Genomic DNA, 19,206 nt, shown 5'->3' with positions numbered 1-19,206 from the left:
AAACACTTAATTTTGTGTATTTTTTCGTACTTGATACGCTGATAGATCTTTACAACCTATAATTACGCGTCAAATTTGGTCTAAATATAAGCGATATATGAGGGCTGTTAAAAAAAAATACGTGGACTGTTTGAATTGCGCGGCTCCAGTTGGTTCCAGGGGAATCCGCTTGGTGTTGCTAGGTTCGCACAGATCAGCTGATTACGACGCCATTTCCCAATTGCAGATATCTTCATTTGTGTATTAGCTACGCAGTTTTAAGTGAAGTGTGATTTTTTTCGTTTAGCGGATTTCAGAATGAATGACCTGAAGGAGCAACAATTTGCTGTGAAACTTTGTGTTAAACTTTAAAAAATCTGCGACTGAAACTTTTGCTATGCTTAACATGGCTTACGGTAATGTTGCTATAAAGCGTACGGCATGTTTCAAGTGGCATGAACGTTTTAAGGATGGTCGACAGTCCATTGAAGATGATGAGCGTCCTGGACGTCCTTCCACGTCAACTGACGACACACACGTCGACAAAATCGACGTCTGACTGTCAGGGAGCTTGCTGAAGAGTGTGGGATATCAGTTGGATCTTGTTACGAGATTTTGACTAAAAAATTGAAGATGCACTGCGTTGCTGCGAAATTCAGCCCTCAGAACTTGTGAGTTTTGGGCCAAACACTCTATCACTGTTCTTTCCCCCCCACTCACCTGACCTTGCTCCTTGCGATTTTTTCTTGTTCCCCAAACTCAAAAGACCCTTGAAAGGAAGAAGATTTGAGACGATTCCCAAGATTAAGGCAAATGCGACGAAGGAGCTGGAGGACATTACAAAAGAAGCGTACCAGAACTGTTTCAACAAGTGGAAACACCGTTGGGATAAGTGTGTGCGTTGGGGAGGAGAGTACTTTAAAGGGGTCTCAGACCTGTAACTTCTAAATAAAGTACATTTTGTTTTATGACGTCAGTCCACGTATTTTTTGAACAGCCCTCGTATGCCCAGTTTTAAACACAATGTTTGTGCACGCGTGAGCTGTTGGTCTGAAATAATTACTATGCCTTCACTTAAAAGCAATGGTGGACTGCTTTTAGTTTTTTTTTACATTTTGGTTAAAGGTGGCTGATTTAGAGCAACAAAACAAGATGGGAGGAGAAGGTGCAGATACAAACTAGATTAACAGTGTCTAGCCCAAGTTTTCGAAATAATCATATGGATGGTTATTATTCGTTGCCAGTTTTTAAGCACAAATTATCTAACCTGTTTTATTTGGAGTAGTATTTATACTAGGTGTTTAGTTTTTATCGTTATGAATATGTTAGTGATTGCCGTCGTGATGGGTGTGAATCGTTATTTATTTGTAGTATGCGTTGGTTGTTGCTTCCCTTTTCTTTTTACTTAGTCTGTGTTTGTACAGTCCATTTATTTTCATATAGTTGTGTTGCCTGTATCCACTGTGTTGGTCTTGGTAGCCACGTTGTATGTTTTAATGTTATTTTGTTTTGTGTTTGTGGAGGAGGTCGGTTAACTATGTCAGTTGTGAGTGTATCTGTTTGTGTTTTGTTTTATTTCTATTATAAATTTATTGATTTATTTGTTTGTTTTTGACAGCCTTTGTGTGTGTTTTCATTGCAATTACAGCAATTAGGAGTTGAACATTTTTTTCTTTTTTTATATTGTGACTCTAAATGTTCACCTCTACAATCGACACATCCTGGTAGGGACTTACAGACAGCTAACATGTTACCATATCTCCGACAGTTAAAATATTGTGTGACTAATTAACAATTTGTCTTCTCTACTGCAATCTTTGGTACCATAGGATAACTGCATTGTCAATGAGATCAGTGATATTCTTATGTTATTGAAGTTTAACCTTTTACGTGGTTAGTAGGTTTCTGCGTCCTTGTGGACGTAATCTTCTCTGCTGTTCTGAACTATGTTTTGTTCTTTTAATTCTTCATTAATGACATCTATATTTATGTCAATGTTTATATCTGGTATGACTATTGCCTTTGTGGTTTTAAACCTGGTAATTTTACTTTTATCAGGGCTAAAAGCTTCCTTGGGCCATTATTGGAGTAAGGTGTTAAAAGGTTTTGGGTCAGTGACTTGGATTAGGATGCAACCTTTAACTAGGTATTTGAATTTGAAGTTTACAGTGGCAAATGTCTGCTAAAATCTGGGGTGTCATTAATATATAGCTAGTACCCCAGTTTGATTAATTGATAATTTTATTTTTTTGGGCTGTTTGGATTCTTTCTCTCTATTATTGGTTACATGCTTGGCTTTTCACACCGTATTTAGTTAATGACTAGAGTGAATTCCTCATTAACGTCGTTAGAAATATCCAATATGGCAGAATTGTCTTCAAGATTACAGATACTATTTAATGTTTTTAATTCTCTTATTTCATTACTTTCTAAGTTTGAGTAGACACTTCTATTCTTGGAGAAATATTATTACTTTCTTCAATCTTTTTTTTTTTTCTTAAACATTTTATTATATTCTATCTGTGTCTGATTACAGTGATTTTAAATTAGCATGTTTGGTTTTCATAAGTGTACTCGGTTTTTACTGTACATTATACAGATTTTCCATTTCTCTCTTCCTGCACTTTCCAGGCCCGGCATGGTTAAGGTGTGCGACTCGTAATCTGACGGTTGCGGGTTCGCATCCCCGTCGCGCCAAACATCTCGCCCTTTCAGCTGTGACGGTCAATCCCACTATTCGTTGGTAAGAGTAGCCCAAGAGTTGGTGGTGGGTGATGATGACTAGCTGCCTTCCCTCTAGTCTTGTACTGCTAAATTAAGGACGGCTAGCGCATACAGCCGAGTAGCTTTGTGTGAAATTAAAAAAACAAAAAAACAATCCTGCACCTTCACGGTTATGAGGACTTGGAATGAGATTACGCAATGTTATGTATAGAAGCACTTTATAGTGGTCAATACATTTGTTCTGAAATCTGCCTAGAAAGCTTGAGGGTTTGGAAACGAGTGAGTCTACTGTCCATGTTGGTTATCTGAAGGGTTAGGTAGATGAAAGTTGATATTTGTAATGGCGTGCTGCTGGAGCTCTGATTTCTTACGTGTACTCTCGCTACTAAACAAACCAGTAATTCCTCTATTGTTCATGTTTTGTTACTGTCTAAAACCATAAGTCGTGCTCCATAGTTGAAAGTCCTAGATGCATTATAATAATTACAGTGAAATTACATTATTCGATATAACAAGAGTAGCCTTAGATTTGGTGGTGGGTCAGTTGTATACATAGACACCTTCTTCGAGGTTCTAGTCTAATATTAATTATAAACGCCTAGCAGATATAGCCTTCTAATAGCTTTTAGTGAAATCCAGCAAAGAAACTGGTTATACTATCAGTGTATTAAGTAAGAAAACAAATAAACCTTTGTAAAAGTTCTCTAATACCTAGATATATTAGAACTATGAAAAAGATATTTAGTTCCGGAACTCGTGTTTCATTATGGGTCAACTTCTTTCATAATGATATTATCAAAATAATCTGCTCAGAATTGATTATGCTGCTCGCAGTTTGATCTTTAAAGATAAGGCCTAAAAATATTTGAGTAAATGAGTATTGTCAGAGACTACTAATAGATAACACAGTACATACAACAGAAAAAATAAAAGATGAATAAATAATATAAGAGAATCCATCCAACTATAACTTTTAAATATTTGTGTACGGAAGCACATTATCCTAGAAGACTTGTATGTATAACACAACTATTTGCAAGCATAATGAAAAAAGTAATACATGACACGTTTCAACAGAGCATTCGTCTGTTTCTGCTCTGTTAAAACGCGTAGTACGTGTTAAATGTTTTCAGTATGCTTAGAAATCGTTGTCATATAGATACAAATAACTTAAATACCTGGTAAGACTAACAAACTCACTGAGTTTCAGATCTCTGTTTCAACGAAGTATCACAATTGCTTCATTACTTGTAGATTTGTCATAAAATGTCTACGTTCTTTCTATTTCACCAATACCTCTTCTGTTTACTATTTTAAACGTTTTTCTTATCCCTTTATAGTTCTAGAAAGTTATAAGTGATTTATCTTTGAAAGTGCGAAGGGTTCAGAAACCGTTGTAAAAATTCGAAACTTCCTTCAAATAACCTTAAACAAGTTGAAGTTCACCGAATCTGCGGAAATTAATAAACCCTAATTTCATTGTTTTTATGTTATGTAATGGTTTGAAAAAAATGAGTTATTAAAATAATTTAACTAGGCACGTCAGTTTCATCAAAGTATTTCTTTAACAATATATAAACATGTTTATATTTTAAACAGATTAATTGAAGGAGATCCGAAAAACTACCTTGTTTAAAATTTTGTGACAACAGTGACGGGATACAGGAATTATGAATCAACGTGTTTCTTCCACCTTCCTTTATGCAAGAAAGAAACTATCTTTTATACATTTCTTAACTTTGTAAATAGGATGTTAACGGTTAAAATGATTGTTCATTCACAATTAAAATTGAAAGACAGTAAAACTTATCTATTTGTTTCACCCAGGTTACTACAGATTAGTTTCCTTATCGCCTGTATGGTCATTAGTCTAATTTCTGTTACACATACATGGTTATTAGTCTAATCTTTGTTACACCTCCGTAGTCATTAGCCTAATTTCTATATTGCACGTACACTGACATAATGAATATTGAAATCGTCGATATCATTAAAATTGGAACCCAATAGGACTCCGGATTTATATGACAAATACAATGGTTCTGTGTTCTTAGCTAGTCCACAAATTAAGGTTCTATTGCCCACGATAATGTTATTCGCGTGTGTATGTGACCAGAATTTCTTAGCTAAGCTAAGAGATTGATTTAGGCCCAACTGATACATCATTTCTTTAGTCTTAAAAATATTCTTTCCAACAAAGAATGTAGTTTCCCTATTGGAAAATGAAACAGTTTGAGAAATAATCCTTAGTTAAACCATTTAAATAGTTCCGACTCTAGTTATTCTTAACTGTAGGATCAATGAGACACGTAATAGTCCGAGGTTTAAAATAAATTTATAATTAGATTAATCGCCAGTCTCAGCTTGTGGAGCACCTACTACTCAATAGCGCCAGCCCCAAAATTACAACGTCGAAATTCACAAATATCAAGTTAGCACATTGATCACTTAATTATTTTAATAATATATAGTTGGGTTTCAGTAATAGTAATTGATATTTACAAGTTAACTATCTTCTAAAGCATTTTTAAAGTGAAGGTATATTTCATATACCTTATGGAATAAAAATACACAAGTCTTCTTATATATTTATTTCAAACTGAATGGAAAATCACAATACCTGTGAGCTTGAAGTCTTTGTGATGAGTTGTTACTATATGTTATTATCACATAATGATAACATACAATAACATTATTTTCAGACACAAATTGATCTCATAATTACGGTTAAAACTAGGCATCATCGTGTCGATGTTTTGTTCACTTATTTTAAAAAATTGCTACATAATACACGAGGAGGTTAGCCATTAAGAAGGTTCGCTGCCAATGAGTCCACCATTCACGGTTGAAGTTATAAACACTACCACAGCCAGAAGTGCTGAGCGAGTTTAGCAGTACCTCTTTTCTACTGGTACCATGGATCTTGCTTGGGTATTTTCTTGTATTGAAAATGCTTTCTTACAAATAAAATTTAGTCTAATCTCGTTTCGGGATTTTATTTGTACTGTTGTTAATGTTATTATTTGCTTGTATTATATAAATCAAGACAAATAATACGAACGTAGTTCCAGTTATTTTATGTGACCATTGGTACATTCTACAACATTACTGCCAGTTGGTATCTACTATTATATATCCAGATGAAAAACTTTTTCTTGTTATTGTTTTACTTATATAACATAAAATAATAATTATGAAAGAAGTGACACAAATCAATCAAGTTATATAATATTTTTACTAAAAACACAAAGAAACAGTGCGGTAGATATTTGTTAAATTTTACTTGAATGGCTTTAGAACATTTGTTAACGCTCTGTATAAAGTTTGTTAATGTTAATGCTCTGTATAAAGTTTGTTAATTTTGTGCCTAACAAAACGTAAGCAAATATTACGTAACATGTTAAGAAACCATATAACGTTTTGTTAATCAAACTGTGTCCGAATTACTTTAAAATCATATGACTTTTTAGGTAAAGTTGCTTGGAACATATTACACCTATAGCACATATTTAGTTATATTTTCGTTTTTTAACATTTGCAGTTAAGCAAATGACTTTGGCTAACCTGCAAAAAAAAACTTTTTCAGTTTTAAGAACTTTAAATTAGATTATACCAACAAAATGTTGTCTGTTTTGTAAAATTTTTAACTTAGGTTAACCTTGCAAAAGTTCTTCAATTCGAAAATTAATTTTGGTTAACTTAAAACTTTCTTCAGCTTGAGTATTTTTTTAAACTCAGGATAATCTTACAATACATTCTTTAGTTTGAAAACTTTTAACCCAGGTTAGCCCAACAAAATGTTGGAAACATTCGAGGTACGATAAACCCAAGTAACCATTATAAGTTTTTCTTGTGTGTTTATATAGTATAAAATATAATGTGTTAATATAATAATAATTAGTTATTTTATACAACAGATGTGCCTCATAATCATCATCACCATACGTACATCTTCTGAACCTTTCACTACTGTACAAACATCATCATTTGACGTCTTATCCCAGAGAGAAGCTAACTTCCTAAAAAAAAGATTTCTGATAGAAGACATCTGTTTTATTTCTTTAATACATTTTGTACCAAGTTAAACTGATTTTAAACTATCATTTTCTGGAATTTGCATGTGCTTCATGGCCTCACTTAATCTTAACAAATTACAACCTTTAAAATAAAGTCATCACCAGTTATCCAATGGTTATGGTTCAAGTTTTAACTTTAGATCGTACATTTCTTTCATCAATAGTTACACTACAAAATTAGGGATGGCTAACGCAGATAACCTTCGTGTAGCTTTGCGCGAAATTCAAAACCAATCAATTAACAAGTTGTTTCAGCCACGAATTTAGATTTATACTAAAAATAGAAACATCTATTGAACGTGAATTGAAATTCAGCAACAGTGCCCATTGAAAACAGGAAATATTGTCTACTGGGTGTGTTTTTAGCGTAAGGTTAATAACCTGAGCTGAAACAAGTCAACAGAATAACCATTATAATAACCTTCCTCCAACCTCTACTGAAAAGTCCAAATAATGAAACAACACAACAAAGTTGAAATTGGTAATGATAAAACAGTGTAAGAACGTAACAGACAACTGGAATTGTTGCGCGTGGCGGAAGTGGCATAACGGTGTTGTTACACATCTGCCAGGTACGCGCGGTAGTGTGAGTATTCGTTAATAATTGAGTCAACCAAAAATTAGGCTTAACGCTTATTTTTGCTTGGCATAGAGCTTCATGTTAATCAGTGACCACGAGCTTGGGGTAAAATACTAATATTTCATGCAATATACAGGAACCCTCAGCAGATATGATATTAACTGTTCTGCTTACAATGTTTTTGGTTGCATTTTATTACTCAGGAGTCCAATTACAAAAATGATTGGAAGCATAAATAGTTTAAAAAATGTTTCGATAGTCGCTAGAGGTTCATCGACAATTTTAACTTTTTTAAAAAAAACAAAGTTTAATTATTAAAATACACTTCAGTTCATCATAGTACTTTTGTCTACCAGATATAGTTATTATGCTATTATATTTTGATGATATTTGTTTTGAATTTCGCGTAAAGCAACTCGAGGGCTATCTGCGCTAGCCGTCCCTAATTTAGCAGTGTGAGACTAGAGGGAAGGAAGCTAGTCATCACTACCCACCGCCAACTCTTGGGCTACTCTTTTGCCAACGTAAAAATGGAATTGACTGCACATTATAACGCCCCCACGGCTGAAAGGGCGAGCATGTTGTGGTGCAACTGGGATTCAAACACGCGACCCTCGGAGTACGAGTCGAACGCCTTAACACGCTTGGCCATGCCGGGCCCAATTTTTCATGATATTAATTTTTATACAACAAATATCATGTGCATAAATCTGATATTTCTTAAATATTCTCTGCAGCCTGCATAATAAACATAAATAAAAACTCAACTTTTAGGAGATACAGGGGTTCAATACACAAGATCAGATTTTTCAATTGATAGATTGTGTACAACTTATAAAATGTGAATATGTTCTCCAGAATAAGATTGACTTATCCACCCCTAGAACAACAACACCAAACAACTGTTAAATGAATAATAAACACTTCCAAAATGTTTGTATACGAACTAAACATTAATATTTTTCAAATCATAGGGTAATTATTATTCTGACTCCTTCAAGTGAACATTTTATTATGACCCTCTCAAGTGAACATCTGTATAATCCCTTGTGTTAACCAAGTATTGAATATTTGTATAATCTCTCTCGTTAGCCAAGTAACGAACATTTGTATAATCCCTCTATCAGGTTTTTATGGGATCGAATTCTCTATAGTAGGTGTATATAGCTTGTTAGCGATAAATTTAAAGAATAAACAGATAGCACACAATCCACTTGCTTTAAAGTAATACACTTAAAACAAGTCAAACATATGTACAAACATTCTTTACACTATTGGTTACAACTGTGATAACCTATAGTGTTCCCTGGTCACTGAACCCACTTGTGTGAACTTTAACAAAAAACAAACAATTATTTTAAAAGACAAATTCTTTTTATCTCTTTTGTTACTCCCCTTAGTGACAAAGCGAGATATCTGCGGATTTACAACGCTAAAAATCGGGTTTCGATACCCATTGTGGGCAAAGCACAAATAGGTCATTGAGAACTTCTGTGCTTAACTACAAACAAACTATTGTTACGATAAAACCTGTAATACTTTCACCTTTTAAGTTACTCATTACAGCTACACTGACAATCACACAGTCTAACTTAACATTCTGTTGCTCTCTGAATCTGGACGAATTTTGTAACAAGCGACAAAGAATCTAGAAATATCTAGCCCTCTAGTAACAACAATATTAAACATAACGAAAAGACAGAAGCTTCGATTTTGTTTGTTTTGGAATTTCGTACAAAGCTACTCGAGGGCTATCTGTGCTAGCCATCCATAATTTAGTAGTGTAAGACTAGAGGGAAGGCAGCTAGTCATCACCACCCACCGCCAACTCTTGGGCTACTCTTGTACCAACTAATAGTGGGATTGACCGTCACATTATAACGCCCCCACGGCTGGGAGGGCGAGAATGTTTGGCGCGAACCCGCGACCCTCGGATTACGAGTCGCACGCCTTACGCGTGAGGCCATGCCAGGCCCCCAGAAACTTCGAATAAGATAACATTAACAATATCACAAAAGCCTCGTATAACAATTAAATTTCACACATAATATACGACTCGTAAAGAGGTGCGCAATGGAACTTGTCATAACTACTGCCTTTAAATAATTAACTTTTAACACTCTTGTTATGAAAACTAAATATTAATTCACTAAATAATAAGCCACAAAGTAAACAGATTTGTATATCCAACACATTCACGTTAGCAAAGTATCGAACATCAGTATACTTTACTTTAGCCAAGTCGTGAACATTTGTATGATACCTCACATTAACTAAGTTGTGAACATTTGCATACTCTCTTAGTCAAATATTTTTATAAGATCAATAATGTACACGTTGTTCAACAACGAATTTAAACAATCAAATGTTATTAGATTATGTAGACTACCGATATTTATCGCTTAGTGTATTCCATAGTGAAGACGTCGTGAGTGTTGTTGCTGTAGCAATGTACTAGAAGCAAATAAAAATCAATAGTGAAGTGTGTGAACATGTGTTCTACTGTGCTTACACGAGTAACTGGGTTTATTAGCTCCATTGAAGCGTGTATAACGCCATTTCCTAGCAACAATATTGACCAGTTGCCGCATGATCGAAACAGAACACAATTTTATACTATATTGTATATATTTCTAGCTTTGCAACTTTCATAGCAAGTCGTGATTTGAAACAAAATCTCCTTATTTGAGATGGTTTGTGGTTGAAATACTTACTTTAACAGGTGACGAAGCTAAAATAGAAACAATATTATATTTTACTAGTAGTCTGTATTGTGTATTTTATGTACTTTGTTGGATATGGTATCTGTGCCAACTGTTGTGAGGGACATAAGGTGTATCAGTACGAAAGGCGAGTTTAGCTTATAACAGCTCTGAAGAAACAATAATTAAAATATTTCTTTTGGTATGCTGGACAACATGCTGCCAGAATCACCTCAGAAGTCCACAGAACGCAGTCCATTCATCACAGCTGATTCAGATTTGAGAAGTGACGTGGAACTGAAACTTATGAACTGTCAGAGTATTCTTGAATCTGAATCTAACATTGAGCCAGCAGCAAACAAGCGATTTCCAGCACTAAATGTCGACTACTCAACTAAAAGTCGACAGAACTCGAAGGAATATCAAGCCGAACGTCCAACCTACGTAAAGTCCACCTTTCCTTCTCTCAGTATAGAGCTGAGCAATGACGGAAAACGAAGAGAATCTGTCTCGTCAGGGTCACGTTCTCCTCATTCGCCAATCACTAAACAAATAACGTTCAAAAAGCCTCCTTCATTTACTTCTCAGCATAAAGACGGCAGCTTAAGTTCGGAGGAGGCTGAAGAAGTGCCCCTGGAGGGCAGCACCTCCGCGACGAGTTTCAAAAAACATTTTCCAAGTAAAGACGAATGTTATACTGACAAAGATCGTGCGGCTAGCGTCGTGTTTGGAACCAAAGACATTAAAGTTAGCTTGCAAGACAAGCGAGAACGTGAAATTCGTAAAATGAAACCGGGGGAAAAAAAATCAACAATTTATTTTAGTCAAGGAGAGCATGAGATTCGACAAGGAAATATAAAAACCGCCATTCAGTTTTTTAACAAGGTAAACTGTTGATAACACTTTATATAATGGTAAAAAAATGTTACTGTAGTTCTCCTTTTAGGGAAGATAAGTTTTCTAAGTAGTTTTCCTTTAATTTACTGTGTTTAGAACTAAGGTTACTTCGAAACTCCGCGATGATTTTATCAAGATTTTCACTTGTTATATGTTTTGTTTGTTTCGAATTTCGCGCAAAGCTACTCGAGGGATATCTACACTAGCCGTCCCTAATTTAGCAGTGTAAGACCAGAGGGAAGGCAGCTAGTCATCACCACCCACCGCCAACTCTTGGGCTACTCTTTTACTGACGAATAGTGGGATTTACTGTCACTTTATAATGTACTCATGATGAAAGGGCGAGCATGTTTGGTGTGACATGGATTCGAACCCGCTACTCTCAGATTACGAGTCGAGTGTCTCAACCACCTGGCCATGCCGGGCCAGATATTTGTACTACTAAAACCGCGTTAAGAACATCTTTCTCTCTGGGTTTTTTTAAAGAAGTTTATTTTTCAAACACGTTACATTTAAAATTGTCATAAGTCTTCAAGATAATTATGTTCGTTAAAGAAATGAAGGAAAAATACATAAATAAATTCATAAAGTCCAGAGTGATGAGAACAAAATTCCATCAAAGGCACACTTAAAATCAGACGTTTTATTCAAAAAAGTTTGGACATGGTAGAGCACTTGTAAAACTAAATCTTTTCCTTCCAGCCCATACTATGGCCAGAAAGTTAGGGCGCTTGACTAGTCGCTGGCTCAAATCCCTGTCCCACAAAATATGTTCGCCCTTTCAGCCGTGGGAGCGTTATAATGTCAGCTCCATTATTCATTGGTGAGAGTAACCTAAGAGTTGGCGGTGAATGCTAACGACTAGCTACTTTCCTTCTAGTCTTGCACTGCTAATTTAGGGACGGCTAATACAGATAGTCCTCTTCACGAAATTCATAACAAACCACACCAATTTTCCCTCAAACTAAACTACAACTTCCGTAATTCTTTTTCTTTCCAGGGGCCTGGCATGGCCTAGCGCGTTAGGGCGTGCGCTTCGTAATCTGAGGGTCGCGGGTTCGCGCCCGAGTCGCGCCAAACATGCTCGCCCTCCCAGTCGTGGGGGCGTTATAATGTGACGGTCAATCCCACTATTCCTTAGTAAAAGAGTAGCCCAAGAGTTGGCGGTGGGTGGTGATGACTAGCTGCCTTCCCTCTAGTCTTACACTGCTAAATTAGGGACGGCTAGCACAGATAGCCCTCGAGTAGCTTTGTGCGAAATTTCAAAAACCAAACCATTTTTCTTTCCACAATACCGGATTCATGGTTTAAAATCTAAATTGGGAAAAAAAAAAGTTTGTTTAGTTCTTAAGCGAAAGGCTACACAATGGGTTATCTGTGTCATGCTCACAACGGGCATCCAAATCAGGCTTTTAGCATTATAAGCTTTCAGACATATCACTGAGCTACTTTGAGGGTTTATAATGCTAAAAATCCAATTTCAATACCAAGAATGAACATAGCACAGATTGTGTGACTCTGTGCTTAACAACAAATAAACAATTATTTTATCCTGTTTCAATGTTACTTCACTAGTTTTTGTTTTTAAAAACAATGCATGTGTCCAAGTTTATAAATGTATTTATTCATCTGTGAAAGATATGTTAACGTATTACTATTTCAAATAACTGTTAATTTTAATTTTAATTTAGAATTTAATTAAATGTTAATATGCATCAAATTTATTGTATTTGCCAACAAAATTGATACACACAATTTTCTTTTTTAAAACAAATATATTTTAATATAAAAAATACAACTTATAATAACGATTATTACTGATAATTATTACAAATTATAGTTTATACACAAGAGTTTTACAAACTTACAAACAATACTGAATCTTATATCTGATCTAGAACTGAATATTTTACCGACTATCCAGGTTTACAACGAGTAAACTAATTCCGAATTGATTTTGTTACGCCTTGCCTATGTTAACAATGTTTTTTCTTGGCTAGCTTCACACCGGATACAAGCTCACTTTTTATCGATGAAGATATATAATGTTCTCATAGAAATAGCAACGTCCGAAGTAATACAATGAAGTTGAACAGTTTATAATGTTCGAAATCTATAAATGTTCCTGATCAAATTCTGCGGTTTTCCGATTGATATACGTCAATCACAATTATAGCTTTCGAAGCCTATAACATATTGACTGAAGCTATCCAAGAATAATATTCTTTTTCTACCGTCTTTCGGCTTTTATACGAATGACGTAAGTTTCTTGAAGTTTCAACAATATTCTAATGCGTTTTCGTAAAATAAATATTATTGATTCTTACTCTCAAGATTATTCTATAAATTTCGAGAACATGCAAAAAAGAAGACTATTCTATATTGAAACAATCATAGGTGCTAAAATAAACAACTGTTTCTTTATGGTGAACCAATTTCTTTCTTCATTGAAATAATGCTTTAACTGAAGAACCAGAATGTACACTTATCAGAATCCAGATTTTCCCCTTTTATTTCATGAAATATATAGCCGACTTTTCCGGTTAAGTAAAATTTTGATATGGGTAAAAAGCAAAACGCAAAGAAATTAGTTCTAGTGCAAATTTATGACTATTTGCATAAGTCCCACATTATTCTCGTGATTATGGCATTACTGCTACTAAAATAAACTACTTGAAATAAGTATATATTACATATATAGTTAGCAACTTTGTGCGTGATTTTAACATTGTATATTGATTTCAATATGCTAACCCTAGCCAACTTCATTAGTCCGTTAGCCTTTGATCAATTTCAACTTCAGTTCTGCATATCAAAAGCATGCATACATTTTGAGGCTGAAAAGTTCCGCTCAGTTTGCGTGCAGGTATATTAACAACTCTGCACAACTATGCCATAATAATATACAGAAAATAATTTTTTCTTAAAAACTATACGAAATTCTTTTGATACACTGAAGGACTTTTCTGATCTATATGCAGGTTTTATGCACGGGTAAAGAAGCATAGAGGCTATTTTTAGGGTTAACACTTCGTGAGAAAGGATAATGGAAATGAATTTTCATACTTACTAGCTTTCACAAGTTCAAGCTATATTAAAAATAACCCTGATAACCCATATATTAATTTTTCAAAGCGTTTTACTGTCTAATAGACTCAGAACAGTTTATATTAACAGTTTTACATATATTTTATATATTTCTATAATGTTTAATTATGTTTTTAGGTGGTACAACTTTTTATTGAAATATTATTTTTATTATAATAAAAATTATGTTGAGAATATTTTGTTAAGAGAGGGTAAAATGTAATTATAATTAATTATGTATTTTATAAGACAGCAGTAAAAGGTTTATTGTATTTCAAAATGCTGCATTTCTTATTTGGTCTCTTATATTTTTCTTCCACGAATAATAGCGCATAATGATATTTCAAACAATGTCTGCCATATTCATTGCCGATTAATAACAAGTTAACAACTCCAACGTTTTAAAATGCATGGTTATTTATCCTATAAAGTTAAAGCAATAATAAAAGCTAAAAAACTCAATACGTTCCAATGGAACATGCTCGACCTTCTTCAGGAAACAAAGAAGATACAAAAATTAATTTACAAACTTATTTAAATGTACATATAGAATTTACATTTTATACAATGGCGCCATTAACAAAAATTGATATCCAGAAATTTACATCTTTGGCACCAAGATATAAATATTTATTCAAAACTTCTTTTGTTTTTAGCAATTTCAGGAGATTTGCTTATATTTCATTCATTTTTTTATTAACTTAAATATTTATACAGTCCCAGTAAATACTATGTTAAAAGTTCACCACATGTTCTGCCAAGTCCAAATCGCTAGATTTTAATTTATCAACGGCATTTTTACGTTCTTTACTTTCAAATTCATACTTCTACTTGTCTGCTCAACATAAACTGAATCACAATTAGAAAAACAAAATATATATATTTCACATCTACTCTTTACTTCAATACTATCTTCCACACCATTAATGGTATTCGTCAACGTTTATATATGTGGGCTAGGATGCTTTTACAGTAGGTGTCCGTGACTTGCTAGTAACAATAAACGGACAGTACACAATATATTAAAAACAAGTCAAACGTATACGTGATTACGAGAAACCCACTTGAAGTAAAAATGTATCTCAAGATGGCTGGTATGGGTGTTAAAACTTTTATTAAATTAAAAAAGATAACGTTTCGACCTTCTTTGGTCATCTTCAGGTTAACAAAGAGAGTTTGCAACTGACAGTTGCCGAGCACACGTCTTAGGGACGAAAGTGTAAACGGGTATGGGATTGTAGGGGGCGTTGCAGTATCATTTAGGTTATTAATTAGTATAGGTTTAATTTTTGGTTTGAGTTGATATATAAGTAGGGCTTCTTTGATTTTGCGTTCGTTTATGTTTGTTCCCTACTTAGTATCTGGGTGTTTTTTGTGGTTATGTTGTGTTTATTTGATTTGCAGTGTTCAAAAACGTGCGAAGAAGTTTTTTTTTGTTTTGTTTTTTCTCTTCTTTGAATCTGATTTCCAATTTTCTGCTTGTCTCTCCAATATAGAAGCCATGGCAGTTATTGAATTGTATTTTATAAATAATGTTGGTTGTGTGGTCGTCAGTGTAGTTTTTACATAATGTGAACTTTAGTTTTGTTCCTGTTTTTTGAATACATTTGGTGTTTACTGGAATTTTGTGTTTTGTTATAAGTTTTTTTCCAAATGTTGGTTATTTTCCACTGATATCAGGAATATATGGTATGCAGCAGTGTAAGCTTTTGTAGTTTGTTGTTTCTTTGGATTTATTGTTGTTTGTTTGTTGTTGACCGTTGATCTAGGTGTGTGTAATTTTTTCAACACTTTCTTGAGGAAATTTGTTGTTTTATTTTGTTGATTTCATCGTTAATTTTATCGGGTTAGCAAAATTTGTGGCTGTGTTTATTTGGTTTCTTAATATGTTGAGTGTTTGTTTTGTTTCATGGGCTGAGTCCTAGAAATTGTATAGTCCAGTATGGGTGATTTTTCTATGGATTTCTGTTTAGAATTGTATATCAGTTCTTGTGTTCTTGAGGTTGAGAAATGCCATTTGGTTGTTTTTTCCTGTTCACAGGTGAACTTAATATGGTTTAAACAAACTAAATGCGTGTTCTGTAAATGTGAATCTAGCAATTGTATTGTCAACATATCTATACCAGTATAGTGGTGGGCTTAAAGCTGAATTGATCGCTTGAGATTCAGTCTGTGCTATAAAAACGTCGGCTAGAACTGGTGACACGGGATTGCCCATACTTAAGCCATTTATTTTTAGGTTGTTTTGGTAGTAGTTAACCTGAAGATGACCTAAGAAGGTCGAAACGTTATTATCTACTTTATTCTAATAAAAGTTTTAATACCCATACCAGCCGTCTTGAGATACAAGTCAAACGTATATACAACACTTCTTTATGCTAGGATATCACAGTTGCATCCAGAACTCTGAATAATTTGTTTTATTTGTTATTAAAACATAATTAGGAATAAGTTAACACAATTGTACACAGAGCTTTAAATAATTCTCTTCTACGTCAAAAAATCCACAAAGACTGGTTTAGTTTACTTAGAATCCAATTGAAAAGTATTTCTTCTCTGTTCTTTTATGATAATAGAATCAGTGATAAATTTCCTTACTGTGGGTTACCACAGTCATATGCAAAGCTTTACATACTTGTCTCATTTATATCAAAACCCACAGAGACAGATTAAGTTACTTTCGAACATTCTTTGACAAGATAAATTCTTTTTCTTGTATCTTCTGTTAAACTGTGAAACTCACTTTAACATATCGCTCGTTACGGCCAAACCAACTGGTACTATCGCTTTCATAGACTTAGCCTTCTCTCATATGGTCCGGCTTGGCATGACCAGGTGGTTAGGACGCACAACTCATAATCTGAGAGTCGCGGATTCGAATCCCAGTCAGCCAAATATGCTTCCTCTTTCAGCCGTGGAGGTGTTTAACGTTCACTCAATCCCGCTATTCGTTGCTAAAAGAGTAGTCTAAGAGTTGACAGTGGGTGGTGATGATTAGTTGCCTTCCCTCTAGTCTTACACTGCTAAGTTAAGTACAGCTAGCGCAGATAGCCCTCGTGTAGCTTTTGTGCGAAATTCAAAACAAACAAACAAACTCATATGACCTTTTTTTTATACTCACGCAAAGCATAGAGAATAATACAGAAGGTTCAATAAATGTTTTTAGAGAAACATACAGAAAATTCAAACAATTCTTTCCAACTGTATTGAAATGTATTGTATGGCTGACAGAATTAAGATGTTCCTGGAAATAACTAACGCGTCACTCCACACCAGGAACGTGATATTAACAAATCTTGGTCACACATCGGGTTTTGCATCAATAATTCTAACGCTGAAAATTTACGCTAACAAAGATGATAAAGATGACTTCATGGAGAAACCTTCATTCTGTTCATAAGTTTTTAGTTGCCAACTTAAAACAACTTTAAGTTACACATAGTTCTGTTATATTTATAATATCGTACATTTTTCGCGTGAAAAACATTTATTGGGTAGTAACATACGTTTAAAACAACATAATACTTTTTCTACTGGTATATTTGTAAACAACAATATTACATCAAGTGAAACTAACATAATTTTCTTCTATATTAATAAATCCATACAAATTCTTAACGTGTGAAAATTTGTTTAAAAAGAACATTTTTAACAATCAACTTAGAAACTAATTATGTTGACGACCCTCTCTTATCAACCACTGGTTGAAAGGGTATCCAAAGTTTATAAAATTTCAAGAGGGCATAGAAACAAATGTGAAATAAAGTGGGACTTTGTTTATTCGTTGTTATGGTACTACAGGTTTTTACAGCCAATTTTACTTTACTTTGTACTGCATTCGTGGGGTCTTTTTAGATATTAATATACGAAACATAATTTAAAAGGTTTGTAATGTTATCCTTATAATTGTAACTGTCCTCCTTTATCTGGTTTAAAAATTACAATATCTTTATTATTTTTAATTATTCGCAGTTGGTTACTTTTTGGTTGGCCCGGCATAGCCAAGCGCGTTAAGGCGTGCGAGTTGTAATTCGAGGGGCGCGGGTTCGCATCCCCGTTGCGCCAATCATGTTCACCCTTTCAGCCGTGGGGGCGTTATAATGTTACGGTCAATCCCACTATTCGTTGGTAAAAGAGTAGCCCAAAAGTTGGCGGTGGGTGGTGATGACTAGCTGCCTTCCCTCTAGTCTTTCACTTCTAAATTAGGGACGGCTAGCACAGACAGCCCTCGAGTAGCTTTGTGCGAAATTCAAAAACAAACTTTTTGGTTATCTGACGTTACAAATAAATAATTTTGCCACTGTCGTTCGAATGGCATCGTTTATAATATTATCGTCAGCTTTGTTTCAGAACGATTTCGACTGATATAATCAGATCTTTTATTTATATCCTGTTCCACCAAATAGTGATTTTTTTAGTTTTGTTTTGTGTTAACTAATCTTATACATGGATTGTTGTGCAATTTAAAACATTGGAGTCCCGACCTATTATCTTATTAAATTATTACACAAGAATTATCTGTCGAATATATTACTGTAATAATAACCTCCTAATGAAGAGTAAGTGATTTATCGATAGTAGAATTTGTTACTTTTACTGATGCTGTTGTCGTAAAATGATTAAAGTAATTAAACATGATTTTTTAATTTATTTTGAAGACGTATTCAAACATCCACTGTCTACATTAACATCGCAATATCCAACAGTTGTTTAGTGTAGTACATCCACCAGTTCATTCAAAACTTACTTTCCAATAAACATAACAGAAATGTCACTCTCTTTTTAGGTAACGACCTAAATTTCTGAGCATTGTTCCTTTTTAGATATTAATATAGATATAAGTTATAAAAATGCATTTACAGAACATATAAATTGAGACAAAGTTGTTTCTTACACTAGGCCTTACACCTTAACCCTGTCAACAAAGATTGTTTAATAGCACGCTCCAAGTGCTTCTTAGAACTAGGAAACAGCGAGGCTGCTCTTCGAGACGCTGAAACAGCTCTTGCTGAAGACAAGGAGTGCGTTCGAGTAAGAACTTTCTTCATGTAATTTTATCTTGTTTAGACAAAATTGTAGGATATTTTGTTATTCATGTTGTGTCAGTAGTGTGTGTATATATAGGGGAGTTTATATATTTGGGGAATGAGGATAAATTATT

The 19,206-nt window shown here is 34.2% G+C and overlaps 1 protein-coding gene across 2 annotated transcripts in view; it reads left to right on the top strand.

Annotated features, from left to right (window-relative positions):
- The first annotated feature begins 9,291 nt into the window (after nt 1–9,291).
- Nucleotides 9,292–19,206, top strand: part of LOC143247085 (outer dynein arm-docking complex subunit 4-like) — a 28,905-nt gene continuing 18,990 nt past the window's right edge. The window contains exons 1-2 of one of the 2 annotated variants that reach the window (XM_076494517.1): nt 9,292–10,946; nt 18,945–19,076. In XM_076494517.1, coding sequence (XP_076350632.1) covers nt 10,266–10,946; nt 18,945–19,076 — 813 coding nt within the window. In that variant the 5' untranslated portion in view covers nt 9,292–10,265. The remainder of the gene's footprint in view (nt 10,947–18,944; nt 19,077–19,206) is intronic. The other variant, XM_076494516.1, reaches the window with a different exon arrangement.

Source organism: Tachypleus tridentatus, chromosome 3 (genome assembly GCF_004210375.1).
Source record: "Tachypleus tridentatus isolate NWPU-2018 chromosome 3, ASM421037v1, whole genome shotgun sequence".
Taxonomy (NCBI): Eukaryota; Metazoa; Arthropoda; class Merostomata; order Xiphosura; family Limulidae; genus Tachypleus; species Tachypleus tridentatus.
The sequence above is the reverse complement of the archived record's forward strand: the minus strand, read 5'-3'. Positions and strand labels throughout refer to the sequence as shown.